Consider the following 14,344-nt stretch of genomic DNA (forward strand, 5'->3'; position numbering starts at 1 on the left):
AAGGGGCACGCTGGGGGCGTGAGAAACGCTGGGGGCGTGTGTCCGGCCTTCATGCCATGTGAACGCGCGCCGCATCAAGGGGCACGCTGGGGGCGTGAGAAACGCTGGGGGCGTGTGCTACGTTCCGCCCTTCATGCCATGTGGGTCGTACATTAATCAGAAGATCGTCTGCTGTGGCCGTGCGCTGGGGGCGTGACAAACGCGTTCACCTTGAGGCCTGGTAAGTAACGTTACTGCAGCCTCTCCTGCGTGCTGTTACTGAACTCTCTCATTCAACGAAATTACACGCGCCTGCTACCATCAACCAGGGCTCTAGCCGGGCTCAGACGGCGGATCAGTACACTAATTACACGCGCCTGATAACATCAACCAGCTGGGCCTCAAGCGGGGGAACACGCGCCTGCTAACATCAAACAGGCCTGCATCTGGGCCTCAAGCGGGGGAACACACAAATGAGCGTGTCTGCGGGGACAATTACTGCAGCCTCTCCTACTCGCGGTCACTCAACTCTCTCATTAAACGGATTTACCCACGGCTGATAACTCTCTCATTCAACGACATTACACGTGCCTGCTAACATCAACCAGGGCTGTAGCCGGGCTCAGGCGGCGGATCACTACACCAATTACACGCGCCTGCTAACATCAACCAGGGCTGCAGCTGGGCCTTCTCCGTCCCTATTCTAATGAAACAAATGTTGTCTACCGCGAGATTTTAAAATAAATTGCCCTTGCCAAATACACACATTACACACATTCTATTTCATACCCGGACAACGTCGGGACGGGCTGCTAGTATTTTTATAAAAGGATATTCAAACGGGCGTTGCTTCTAGGATGGATGTCAGAAAGTATGTTAGAGAAAAGGTTTGGAGTTATTCAAATACCTTACAAATTGTTACTGGTTTTCACAATTTTTTTTTGCAAAAGGCAGGGAGGTTAGACTCTCGTCTTACACCACAGGGGTCTGTTACAGGGTGGTATGACAGCAATGTGGACAAAATTTTCCTACCAGTGTGGGTGAACTTGTAAGAGCACATGTCAGTGCTAAGCACAAAGTGTTTGATTAGTGTGTAAGTAGCATGTCTAAAGAACTCGGGGGCATATTATCAAGAACGGCGTTAAAATTATCGCCGGTTTAGCAGCAGAAAACTGCCACTAAAGCGGCGATAATGTGCTTGATAATATGCCCTGGAGAATTGCCATAGAAGCCCTTGTTAACACCAGAACATGGGCTTCTATTGGGATTCTCCAGGGTATGTTATCAAGCCCATTATTGCTGCTTTAGCTGCAGTTTTCTGCCGCTAAACCAGCAATAATTTTTAACACGGTGCTTGATAATATGCCCCCCAGTGCCGGGGACTGGTTCTAATCAAAAACACTTAATGGCATATTATCAAGGAATGGCGTTAAAATTATCGCCGCTTATGGGGCAGAAAACTGCCGCTAAAGCGGCGGTAATGGGCTTGATAATATGCCCTTGTGAATACCCATAGAAGCCCAGGTTCTAGTGTGAACCTGGGCTGCTATGGGAATTCTCTACCGCATATTATCAAGCCCATTATCGCAGTTTTCTGCCGCTAAAGTGGCGATAATTTTAACGCTGTTCCTTGATAATATGCCCCTTAGAGTTCAAATGGGGAATTCAAAGTTTTCAGATCCCGTTCTGGTAGTTTGTGTATCTTGTAGTTGTGTTTGGTTGGAAGATCAAGGAGGGTGGAACAAAGGAGCTGTTGTGAGAGTAAAACCATTTAAAACAAATTAATTGAGGAAGAAAAGTGTTCTGGTAAAGATTATGTGTTGGACTTGTGAAATGTACAGGCAGAGTCTGCTCTACAGGTGGATTGACAAATGTTACACTGGAGTCCAATGTTTTTTTGAAGGTTTCAACCTATGATGTATGTGACAACTCTGAATGTACTGCACAGTCTACTAGATCGGCCATCATTAGAGGACTTGGTACAACAGACCCTCAGCTGAGCTGTAAAATTATGAAATTTCTATTATTTTATGAGAAAAACTACATGGCACTGCCAACACAGTAATGTTTAGGATCTTTATTGCAATTTTAGAAAAATGTTTAAAAAATGTTTCAATGTTATTATTTGTTAAAATCGTAACTCGACAACAATCAGACGACACAGAATTATAAACAAATTTGAATTGGTCTCATGATAAGGACATCACTTCCAGCTTTTAGGACAAATTATTAACATGTCTTTTTTTTCTCTTTTATATACATTTTAAATCATTTATTTGTTGTCAAACAATTGATACTTTACTTGTATTGTGACATTGTTATGGTTTTAATTAACTCAAACAATAAAGAATTGTATTGTCTTCCAGGAATGATTTCTTCTTGGCGGACAGATTACTTTACTAGTTCTGAAGGTGTTGTACTGGGTGTACAGACTAGAGTTTTGCACAATTTGTTGCATGTAAAAGTCACATTTTAAGATTATCTTATGTATTGATGGCTGTTCTGTTTTTTTACTTCATTTACTTCAACCTCTTTTTTTCTGTTTGTTTTGCCGGGAAGGAGATGTTGTACTTTTCTGCTTCTTTTGCAGAAAATAAGATGTTGTAATGTGTGTGTGTTTCTATAGAAGTGTATTATGTTGTGCTTTCTGTTCTGAGACTCCACTGGTGTCCAGCAGGCATACAGACTTTGACTTATTCTTGGACTGCAGTTGTATCTCTGACATCCTCTTTGGTCCTTCGTGGGCCTTGTATTTGGATTACTAATGCTTCAGAATAAAGCAGCTTTCTTCACGGTACATGCTCCCATCTCTGCCTCAATCACTACAATCGTAAAGCCCCATTCTTGCAGATTCTCATTACCCACCTGGCTGACTGCCTTGTCTTGAAACCCACAATCCGCAAGAAGAAAAGCATCTCACACGCGTCATCCATCGTGTGCTCCCTTCCTTGCTCGGGCTGTGGGTGGGTGTAGAGTGATGGAGGGAGGAGTGACAATCCATGGCCAGCAAATCAATCTTGCCTAACATGCCTGAGATGCATGAGCAGCAACCATTCATTGCACAGCTCAGAACATGTCAATCAAAGGCAGGTTTCTGCAGATCTGATGCTTTCCTAATTCATCACACTCTTACCTAAATGGTTGTTAAAAGAAACACATGCATATTTTTTAACTGTTTGTACCACTCTAAAATTCTTCTGTGCCAAGGATTAATTTTTCACTTTCTTGTCATTATCTCTCAATCCTTGTAAAAAGTAACCATGCCAAAGTCTGAACTACCTACATCGCTGATAGGAACAGGCCATGCCAATGATAGAACCATCACCCACTGTTGTGCCATCTCTCTGGGCAGATGGCATTTGCATTGCCTCGAGGAAACCTAGCTACATGGTGGCAATGTCTTCTCACCAGTGGTTTGCAACTTTCCGGCTGGTTATATTCCAGATTAGAAGCAGGACATTATTTTAGAAGAACTTGCGTTGATGAAACAAGGCCCTCTGAGCTGGTATTGACAATACGTTTAAAGAAATAATCACTTAAGGAGTGTACTGAGGTCACAGGGCCCGATTCACAGAACTAACTTAAGACAAAATCCTAAACTTACTACTTTTGGTATTCACAGAAGTCAGGATTTTGTCTTAAGTTTGTCTTAAGACAGACTTAAGACAGACTTAAGACACAATCCTAACTTAAGTCTGTCTTAAGTTTGTCTTAAGATCAACTTGAGACAAAATCCTAACTTCTGTGAATACCAAAAGTAATAAGTTTAGGATTTTGTCTTAAGTTAGTTCTGTGAATCGCGCCCACATTTTTTTCAATGCAGTTGCATGTTCTACGATCATGTTCTTCAGGGGCAATCAGGTCAGGCAGTGCACGTCAGAAAGGAAGGCCAAGAGGAAAAGAAGAATTATCAAAACAACAAAACAGCCACAAACATGGCATTCCAGTGAGCAGAAACCTTGATGCAAGATGGATCGGGTTCTCATGACACTCCGTTCTCGAATGTTGGAAACCGCGTTAGCATCTAAAACAAAATGATGCTCACACAAATACAAATATTTCCACTTCGTTCAGTCTTCATGGGCTGAATAATTTTAGCTAAGGAACGTGCCATCTATGAGAAAATGTAAAATATATTTTTGGATTCCAGGCAAGAAAAAACATTTTTATTAAAAAATTCTACTTTTTCAATTAATTAATCTTGCCTCCACTGCGCATGGAAGAAACTATACGTGATGCCTGGCCCTCCCGGGAAAAGTTCCTAAAGTGAAGCTTCACCATGGTGGTTCCCACAGATGTATCGTGAATACGTCTGGGGGTAAGAGTGGTCTCTTCATAAATCAGTGCAAGGGTTGATCAGGTTTTCCTCTTTGCTGGTCTTCTCTTTGTCGCCTGATGCTCGGAAAGGTCCTTAAACTTTTTTAAGTCAGCGCAGAACAAGACCTAGGAATGAAACACAATAAATCAAAGTATTAACTAAGAATAGAGTACCAAAAGCAGAGGAAGAAGTCAATTAGATTCACTTATTTGGTTGTGGGGTTTTGGCATCAGAGTGGCCTCCATATAGGGTGCATGGAGTTAAAAGCTTTGCAAATCCCACCTGCGCAGGCGATGGACTTTGTGTAAGAGGGGCTGGAATGAATCAGCCATGCGGAAAGATTTTGGTAGAATGATTTTATGGACGGAATTAAGTGGTTTTAAGTCAGAGGGCATTAGATGCCTGGGCGGGATTGAGGAGAAAGAATGTTTTCTGATTTTTGCTTTCTCCTGCCAGGAGTGCCTGGTGGAGTTGAATTAGATGTTCCTTATGAATTGCTAATTTCATTTTTTTTTTATTAAGCGAGGAAGGGTATGGTGTTCAAAAAGGAAACACAGGTGTGTAGTTAAAAGCTATCAGATATGATGATTAATCAAAAAATAGGTCTGCACTGTCTACTCTGTCTCATTTTTGATGGAGTAACCGTACGCCAAATTCTAAATGAGTCTGCAAGACTTGTTGTTATCTCCTCTATCAGCTTTTGGCTTGCCCATGAATTGCCATTTGTTTGTTGTTGTGCCATTTAGAAATATGTTTTTTTATTCGTGCATTGGGTCTGATTCTCCCGGCTTTGCATGATTGGGTCACGCCCAGGCGATTTCACTCATTGTTTGCTAGTGTTGGCCATCCCAATACATCCACGGTTCCTTCTGGTCATCTGATCTGCCTTTTTATTTTGTAGGCTATCAACATTGTTTTAGGCTTTCAGCCCGTTTCACGGATCAATGCTTTGTTCGGCACCTGCAAAGTGGCAATTTCTGTCCGGTAACTGTTGAGATATGCCAATTGCTCTAACTCCAAAAAATGCGAGACCTATTGCATTTCTAATGCTTGTTCTAAATACTTACCGAGTGAGCCCAGCCAGCATATGGTCCCCATAGAGTTTGGAAAAAAGTTCCTGTGAAAATAAAACACGAAATATTAGGTTGAAGATCATTTTGCATCCAAATAATAAAATCTCACCACTTTATTAACAGTGGGTATGCAATGGACAAAGGTTTACTGTTAGATCATGTTTAAATCTGTGGTGTGTTAATTGAAATGTAAATTTACTGTTGATTTTCATGCACTGCTCACCAAATGTCTTTCAATACAAGCATAGGTAATGTGGTGGACAACGTCATGTTAATAAAAAGAATTTGGAGAAAAAAAATCGGTGGTGTGTGTAGAAAGATGAACTAATGTCTTGTCAGATGCCAGGTCATTGGCAACCTTTATGGAGATCACTGCATTTATCACCAGCCCAAATTCGCCATGGATCTCAGCCACACCCTTCTCAGTCACGAGTAAAGGGGCCAGCATATGAGGGCGTGCGCAATGCCCTAAATCAGGTGACTTCTACAGTCACAGATGGGCCAGGGATTGGACATTTGCAACCGGAGTATTTCTATCCTGTTCTAAGACTGTGATGTCGCAGCAGAACCTCCAACGAAAGGCTCTTATCACAATGCCCATAAAATCGGGGATGGGTGGATTCTTGCTTCTGAGACTTTTAGGGCCTTATTGACATCTTGGCGGACCTGTTACTGCGTCACAACGGTGATGGCTATCCCGTCTGCCGAAATATAAAAACCATAGGATATAATGGGATTGATATTTCAGCGGATGGGATCATCGGACTAACTCGTCGCCAAGATCAACATCAGGCCCTTAATGTGGTTGGTCATCATGCTTTGAATAAAGTTTCAATATTTGGTTTTATCATAAATACAACATAAGGTGGGCATCGACACCTATCAATCCATCACTCAAAAACCTACCCTCGACCAACACGCACTCTTGGATTCTCAGCTTGCACTATCATCCCACTCTCAATGCTCAGGTTCTCCTAGGATCCCCTCCCCCTCCTGTATTCCTGTTATGTATTTGTGTCTGTCAAGGAACCCAGGACCCTCAACCTCTTAGGGAACAGAGTTATGATTCACCAATAGGATATGCCGTACCAACGACAGAACCATCAGCTACTGTTGTGCCACCCAGTCTCATCACGGGGAAGGGTCCCACAGGTCCAATTTTTCTGAAAAATTAAAAGTCAGCCTCCCCTCACCTCCTGCTCTTTCAGTTTTGGGGCAGTTACTCTCTGAGCTGCACTGCAGATTACTATGTGTGAAGGTCTGGGGATTCCATACAGAATTGTGAAAGTGTGTGACTGCACCGAGGCTGGGTTTAGGTAGAAATTATATGACACCTCCTAACAGACTGAGGTTAATAAGGTAAGTACAATCGAATGGACAAATGATCTTTTTTCCGATCGTGCTACCAGTACACGTCAGATTTGATACTGATTCCATTTTCCATTTAAAGTTTACAAATTAATGGAAACCTTACATTTCTCTAGGCAGGGATATTCCACAGCATGGCTGGCAGAAAACATGTGCTGTCTAAAGCCACATCATATCATTTTATAAGTGGCTGTTATAAGTTTCCCCTTCAATTCCACTTCCAAGGCAGTGCTCTTGCCAGTGTGACATTTATGGGAAAAAGGAAAATAAAATACATGCACCGTAAACACTTTTCAGGTGCAGTTAGTAGTCTACAGTCATAGGGTGAGTCAAACAGACGTCAAGAACCAAAAATAGCTGTGACCGAATCCCAAGGTCTCAGAATCTTTGTAAGGCTTCAGTGTGGAGGAACCGTCAAACCATATGCCCTTTAAATGATAAATGCTTCTGAGAAAACTGGAAATTTACAGTCCATAAAATGTCAGAAAATACAAAAAAGGGCTGCCTCAAAGACCATTCATAAATACGTCATTGTGTCATCGCTGATACCTTTCTACAGACATGCTAGGGCCTAGGAAAGATTAGGGCGGACTCCGGGTATCCACCAATGATTTCTCAGAGTTAATGTGATGGTGAAAGTAGGTCTCTGGGCAGGGAAAGGGTCAGCAGGCCACACCTGATCACATCCATAACATTCGACTATCTCATATCATGCCATGAGTGGGTATGGGGTTTTACCTTCAAACCATCTCATGATCAAAGATGGAGAAGAAAACAAATCAGGGTAAACAGACTAGATACTACGTTGTCTTTGGCAGAACCTCCAGCAGCCAGACAACGGGCAGAACAAGACACTCTACACTCCGCCTTAAACAACTCTTTGATGCTCACTAGCATGACATAACGTAAAGGCCCTCATTACGATGTCGGTCGGATGAGTGTCTGACCACCCTCATTTCGGGACCGCCCGACAAGTAGGCGATGGTCCCGACCACCAAATTAAGATCTGACTGCCATGTAGGGGTTGGAAACATGCCTTTTTGCATTGAGGCTTGTGCTGTGACCCAATAAAAACCCACAGCACGAGCCTCAATGCAAAAAGGCATGTTTGGAAACATCCCTGCACTGTATAGCAGGCACCATGTGGTGCATGGAAGTTTCAGGGGGCACCACGGGTGCCCCTGGGGTCCCATAGCGGAGGCACGGGGGGGACAGGGGACGTACTAGGGGCCCCTAAGTCCCTTTCTGACAGCCTTTCTATTGCGGTCGGACCATCATGGAAAGTCTGTTAGAAAGGGACATTGTAATTCCCTATGGTGGTGCCTGAGCAGGCACCACTCCTATGTTAGGGTCTTACACTCCGACCGGGGGTCTAACAGGCTCATTGAGCCGGCTGGAGACAGAGGTTCCTCTTATAATGCGGTGGTCGGACCGTGGCAACAGATGTCGGGCGGAACACCACCGACAGGCCGTTGGTGGTGGGCCACATGACATTGTAATTGGGCTCAAACTGTTACACTAGTTGCAGGTGGATGGGAGGATGTTTGGAGCCTGTATGTAACTCCACAATCATCTGGCTTTGGTAAAATGTTTCCTTGGGTGCCCCGTGCGTGATAATTTCTAATGCGAACTCCCACTGCTTTATGGCATCAACTTTGACGTGCATCCCAGCTTCTGAGTTTCCTGGCGTATAGCGCAATACAGAATAATATGTTTTTCACAAGTGGCAGAGGATTAAGGGGGCATATAATATTCTTTCCCACTCCTGCAAAAGACACATTTGCCGCCGGCTTCGGTAGCAGTGAGATCTTCATGTGACCTCTTCACAATGGCATTTTGGAGAAGGATAGATCGACAGAGTGGTTCACTCCGATCAGGGGACAATAAATATCCCAAGAGTACTGAGGCTTGGACCTTCAGTTTGGTGTGTGGTACGAACCGAGCCACGTCTAATCATTCTTTTCATCTTCTTGTCCCCTGGCTTCTGCATCTGCAGGATAGCATAACATATTCAGTCCCCCTTCCACTTCCACTTCTGGACTCTAGCTAAGCTTAGTGGATCAGCCCTCAACCAGCCGCCGGGCTTCGGAACTCTGACAGCAGAATATAGAAAGGACCAGGACTCGTTGAACTACCAATGCTTGTCTGACCACACTAACAAGCTACAAGCATTACTCACCCAAGCTTGTATTCCTCGCATCCGACATCTAACAACACATAGGCCTGAAAACAAGCAGCAAGAGAGGTAAGAATCCCATCAACGAACTCATCCATGTATTTCTGGGTTCAGTTTGGATGCTGGTGGTGGAATTGTATGTCTAGACCAATGTTCAGTGATAATTTCCAAAATATCGCAAACATATGACTTGAATTAGAAACCACATGTGCACATACGCACACACAGATGCACCTCAGGGTGTTATTCATTGCCCTATATAAAAAGATATAACATTACATAACACACACAAACATACAAATCATCTCTTCACCCACACTGGTCACTGCCTATGATTCCTTTCTTTAACCACTCATACTAGCCACAGCCAATGAATCTTTCCTTCATTCACTCATACCTGCCACAGGCAATTAATCTCTCCTTTCCTCACTACTAGAGAAATGCAATGCTATTATTAATTTGAAATCTTTAAATGGTACGTGGAATCAGTATCAAATCGGACGTGTACAGGTGACACGATCTGAAAACAATTATTTGTCACTTTAGATTACACTTACCTTATTTCCCTCTTTCTGTTAGGAGATGTGATATAGTGTCTACTCCATTCCCTTTTAACTCTAGCCCAACAGTCAATCAAACAAGGCCCATCCGGTCTACTCCTCATCTCACAGCAAGCATGCTTTCCCCACCCACCAGCACCACAGTCCTCCTTACCGATCTCCTTATAAACCCGGTCCGTCAAGCTCTTGTTGCCGGAGCCCAGCTGGGGCATGTAATCCCTTTTTGCGATCTGCCACACATGGGTGTCCACAGGAACCGCGCCAGGTTTATCAAGCGCCATCAAGCAAACACAGTCCGCGACCTGAGGGGAGATAATCAGCATTAGAGGTACCGCTTTCATTCCGCGAAAATCAAAGCACGCTTGTAATGTAATGTAATGTAGTATACTTGTAAAGCGCACAGCTGCCCCAGCAACGGGGCGTCCCGGCGCTGTATTACTCTGGGGAACCCGTCCTGGCTTTCCCTGTGGGATGGTCCCTTGCTGGGAGTCACCAAGGTGGAGCCAGGCATCCCCGGAATTGGTGGGGCCGTTGTGGAGATTAGGCAAGCTAATGCCCAGAGTTGCCGAGTGGAACCCCTGATTAGAGTAAGCACCGAAGCGAGAATTATCGAGTCCGCTGACCAAGGTCCACGACCCTGCCGCGTCGGGAATTGAACCCTGGTCCAGGGCTGACTTCTGCTCTCAGGCCTGCCGCCTCTAACCAGTGAGCCACACTACTCCACAACCCTGGAACAGGATGTGCCCCTTTCAGCAATGTTACTTCAATATTGATCTTTTGGAACGCACAGAAGATGCCTAAATATTGGCCAGCCAGGCCGGAATCATAACCGGTAGAGTGATTACTGGAAGAACACACACACACGCGAAGGACAGCCCTGAAGAAGTCTAGGGATAATTCCCGTTGACGAAACACGTGTGTTGGATGCTCATGGTGTTTTTCCTTGAATAAACAGAACGAAAAGAAATATATTCATGGAACTTTATTGACACTCGTATTGGAAACACTTGATGAAATTTCATAGACTGATCACAAACGTGTGCATAGGATCTTTGGTTTATAGCTGAGGTCCTGTGCTGGTAAATCCCATGTCTCACAAATACAAAAATACAGTGTGAGTTAGAATATGTGTGTGGTTTGAATGAAGAAGGTTGTTCCAAGCACAACAATGGGGCTGGGTGTACACAAGTACTGGTGGACCTGCTGGGTGTGGCCACGCCCATCCGTAGAATCAACTAAATTGTCAACTTATGGTCAAGCGGGGTCTCTGATGTACTATTTGGAGTCTGGTTAGTGGGTACAAAGAAAAAAGCTTATGTACAGTTTGAGTGTGCAAGATTCATTGGCCCCAAGTCATTCTCTTTGGAAGAGGTCCCTCTGGTCAAACTGTGGTCGACCGAAAGTCAAAAAAGTGGAGGATCCCGTCTCACTAGTGTAGGTCAATCACTCAGTCGTTTTTTACAGCCCTGCTAATCACCCGCGAGGGTATCCAGATACATCTTCCTGGGTAATGAAACACGCAAGGCGGCATTTCGTCTGCCTCCTTGTTGACTTCGGTACAAAAGGGGGTGGTGATGGACGGAGCATCTGAACCAATCAAACACTCACACTCAGTCACAAGATCTGGGTTTGATCCATCACCGTTCTTTAGCCCACTCTGCCACCCCAGTTCAGACATGGCCATATGCAAATCAGTCTGACCCTGTGCCTCATGGGAACAGTCCAGCCCGAACTGCCAATCCATGCCTTCCCTGGACCGGAAACAAGCTTCCTAGGACCGGTTTCTGGCATTGCAGCCGTCTTCAGCCCGGCTTGCTTGAATCCAGTGGCAAAGCGAGCAAGGGACTCACGCCTAAGCATACCCTGCCACACTTATGGCGGCCAAAAGAGGTACAAAAGGGGGTGGTAATGGACGGACCATCTGAACCAATCAAACACTCACACCCAGTCAACAGATCTGGGTTTAATCCATCACCACCCCCTTTTGTACTGTCCTTGTTGACTTCGACATAGAGCTCACACGCCAGATGTAACTCTCCATGGAACAGATTTCACAAAGGCTTTCACCAAGATCACACCTGGGACTTGTTCAATCTGCTAATATAGCAATTTATCAGTATCAGTCTTAGGCACGGGGTAGGGGTATTCTAGGAGCGAGGGTACATGTGTTGAGCACACTCAAATGTATTCAGTTGTTAGTCATAAGCCGCTTATAGGTTTAATCTGAAAAAGAGAATTCTGTGATGAGGGAAAGGTAACAACTATGTGCACGTAGATGGTCATCTTAACTTACAAACTGGCTGCTTTAAAAAGAGTCACTGTTACAGTCAGAAACACACTAGACTTCTGTAATGGAGTTTGGGAAAATATCTAAATGAGGATAGAAAGAACTGGATATTTCACACATGTTCATCGGCTATACCGGACCCAACCCCTGTAAAATAATACAATTTCTTTTTAGTAATCCCTATGCCTGATGGTATAGGTATACCATAACTATACTGTTTAAAAAAACATGGTGAATTGTAAAAATGTTTGGATGAATACCTTAGCAACGTGTTCAAATATGCTACCTCGACAGAAATGGGTGAACCTGGGATAAAATGCAAAGAGAAAGAAAGCCAAATGTACAGTTCAAGCTATAACTTATTGGCAAGAAGTAGAAGAAACACCCACTACTGCTTCTTTGGTGCAACTCTGGTCCTTGACTCCCACGCTCACTATAAAGGACGGGCTGATCTATGGTCAGAAGCCGAGTCGTTGGCCTCCTTTATGTGAATCACTGCATTTATTACCAGTCCATCTTCACTAAATGTAGGTCACAGCCACACGCTTCTCAGTCATGAGTAAAGGGTCCAGAATATGAGGTCGTGCACAATGCCCTAAATCAGATGACTTCTACATTCATAGATGGGCCATGGAATGAACATTTCGAACCAACGTATTTCTGTGAGGCTCTAAGACTGTGATGGTCGCGGCAGAACCGCCAAGCAAAGACTATTATCACATACCCAAAAAATCAGGGTATGAGGATTATTGTTTCTGCTGCATTTAGTGGGATTTGTCATCATCCTTTGATTAAAATTTCAATAATTTTTTTATTTGGTTTTATAATAAACACAACGTACAGTGGGCCGGCCCACCTATCATTCGCTTGGAGTCAAATAAGTACCCTTGACCGACACATACTCCCAGATTCTGAGCTTGCACTATCACCTCACTGCCAACACTCAAGTTCTCTTAGCATCCTCCCCCTCCTGTATTCTCTTTATGTATTGATCTCTGTCAAAGAACCCCCAGGACCCTCAATCCCCTAGGTTACGTCAACCCCCTCTAAGTTGACGTGATCTCAGGTATGAAATCACAAGTTCCAAAGTTTGTAAACGGCCTGGTGTGAATCTAAGGCACTGTGTGCCAGTTTTTCGTCCACAGAGTGTCCACAATCTCTAGAGCCAAAGATCTATTGTTGGGATCTGATCTTTGCCTCATTATGACAGAACTACTTGCTGGGCGGCCAACAGGAGGTGGGAAATGGTTTTTACTCTAAAGGTAGGTAGAGGATAGTACCCCTGCGCGGCGTCCCACGGGCACTGATTCTGGGCAATTCTTCACCTGCTTACACGTCCCTTGTTTAATCCTCTTAGTATGTCGGCCTAGACGGCAACAACTTCGAGCAGCATGCTTGTCAGGTGGCGGCCCCGCGACCCCCCCAGGAGCGCTGCACCTCCCCGCACCTACCTCAATCATCTCCGCCACCGGGACTACAACAGCGCTCCCCCTGTCATGGGGCGAGGACAGAACTCGGCATTCCGGCCATAACACACGGGACTCCGCCCTTCTTTCTTCCACAGGGACCAACCAGAACCACGGGACCTGAGGAAGTATATCCCGCCGACCCAGGAAGTCCCGCCCCGGAGGCAGAGTCAGCACAGGATAAAAGCGGGATCCGAGCAGAACACCCCGTCGGAGTTTTGTGGCAGGAGATTCAGACCGGAGCTGGAGTAGGAGAGCAGACGGGTGACGAAGAGGTGTGGACCGAAGAGTGGTGGAGCCCACAGGAGGTGGCTGAAGAGCGGCCGTAACTCACCTGGAGAGTTACGGCGGACCGGGTGAGTGTCTTCAGCCTTCCTTACCCCAACTCCTTAGGAGTCCTAGTAACACCCTGTAAATATACCCTTCTCTTTAGCAGCACGTCCCCTGCACTGTAACATAGCTTGTATAGCACTCGCACTGTTTGTAGTGGCCCCGCCTGTCCCTGTTCCCACACCTCCCTTCCCGACACCCTTTCTACAACCCCCTTGTGTTCCGGCCTCCCTCCTCCCTCCTTTCCTCACGGTTTCTGTTCTCTTCCCGCCCCCTCACGACCCGGGTGACGGTGTTCGGTTTAACTTGGGAACATAAGGAGGAGACTAACGGTCCTGTGTTTCTTTCTCTTACTGCCCTCCGTGGATCTCCTCTGCATCGGAGCTGACGTCGGAGAATCCCCGCCCCAGGACTGCGCCCAGGACCCGGAGCAGACGGCGAACCCGGACCTCTCCTTGTTTTCCTTTCTTGTGTTTGGGACACTGATTCTGGCTCACTGTATAAAAATAAATCTACAGTATAGCACACTACCTACGGCCTCCTCGCCTGCTTTTCCGGCCCGCAGATAGCCCAGCCCGACATTTGGTGTCAGAAGTGGGATCTGCCGGAGGCATGGAGGCCGTGGTGAAACAGATGGCGGAATCCCAAGAACAGTTCGGGAAACTAATGGAACAATTCCTTAAGACCGCTGAGACCGACAGGGGACAGCTCCATGACGTCCTGAAGGGACAGGGGGTTGCCCACGAGCAAACTATGGACAAGCTAACTACAGCTCTCGGTCAACCCA

The 14,344-nt window shown here is 45.4% G+C and overlaps 1 protein-coding gene across 2 annotated transcripts in view; it reads right to left on the reverse strand.

The window, feature by feature from the left end:
• Positions 1-2,041: 2,041 nt before the first annotated feature.
• The window catches only part of OGG1 (8-oxoguanine DNA glycosylase), an 86,845-nt gene continuing 74,542 nt past the window's right edge, over positions 2,042-14,344 (reverse strand). For both annotated transcript variants that reach the window (XM_078661852.1, XM_078661851.1), the window contains exons 6-8: positions 9,629-9,776; positions 5,365-5,414; positions 2,042-4,422 (exon numbers count right to left, since the gene is read on the reverse strand). In XM_078661852.1, the coding sequence (XP_078517978.1) occupies positions 4,336-4,422; positions 5,365-5,414; positions 9,629-9,776 (285 nt within the window). In that variant the 3' untranslated portion in view covers positions 2,042-4,335. The remainder of the gene's footprint in view (positions 4,423-5,364; positions 5,415-9,628; positions 9,777-14,344) is intronic.

This window comes from Lissotriton helveticus, chromosome 9 (genome assembly GCF_964261635.1).
Source record: "Lissotriton helveticus chromosome 9, aLisHel1.1, whole genome shotgun sequence".
NCBI lineage: Eukaryota > Metazoa > Chordata > Amphibia > Caudata > Salamandridae > Lissotriton > Lissotriton helveticus.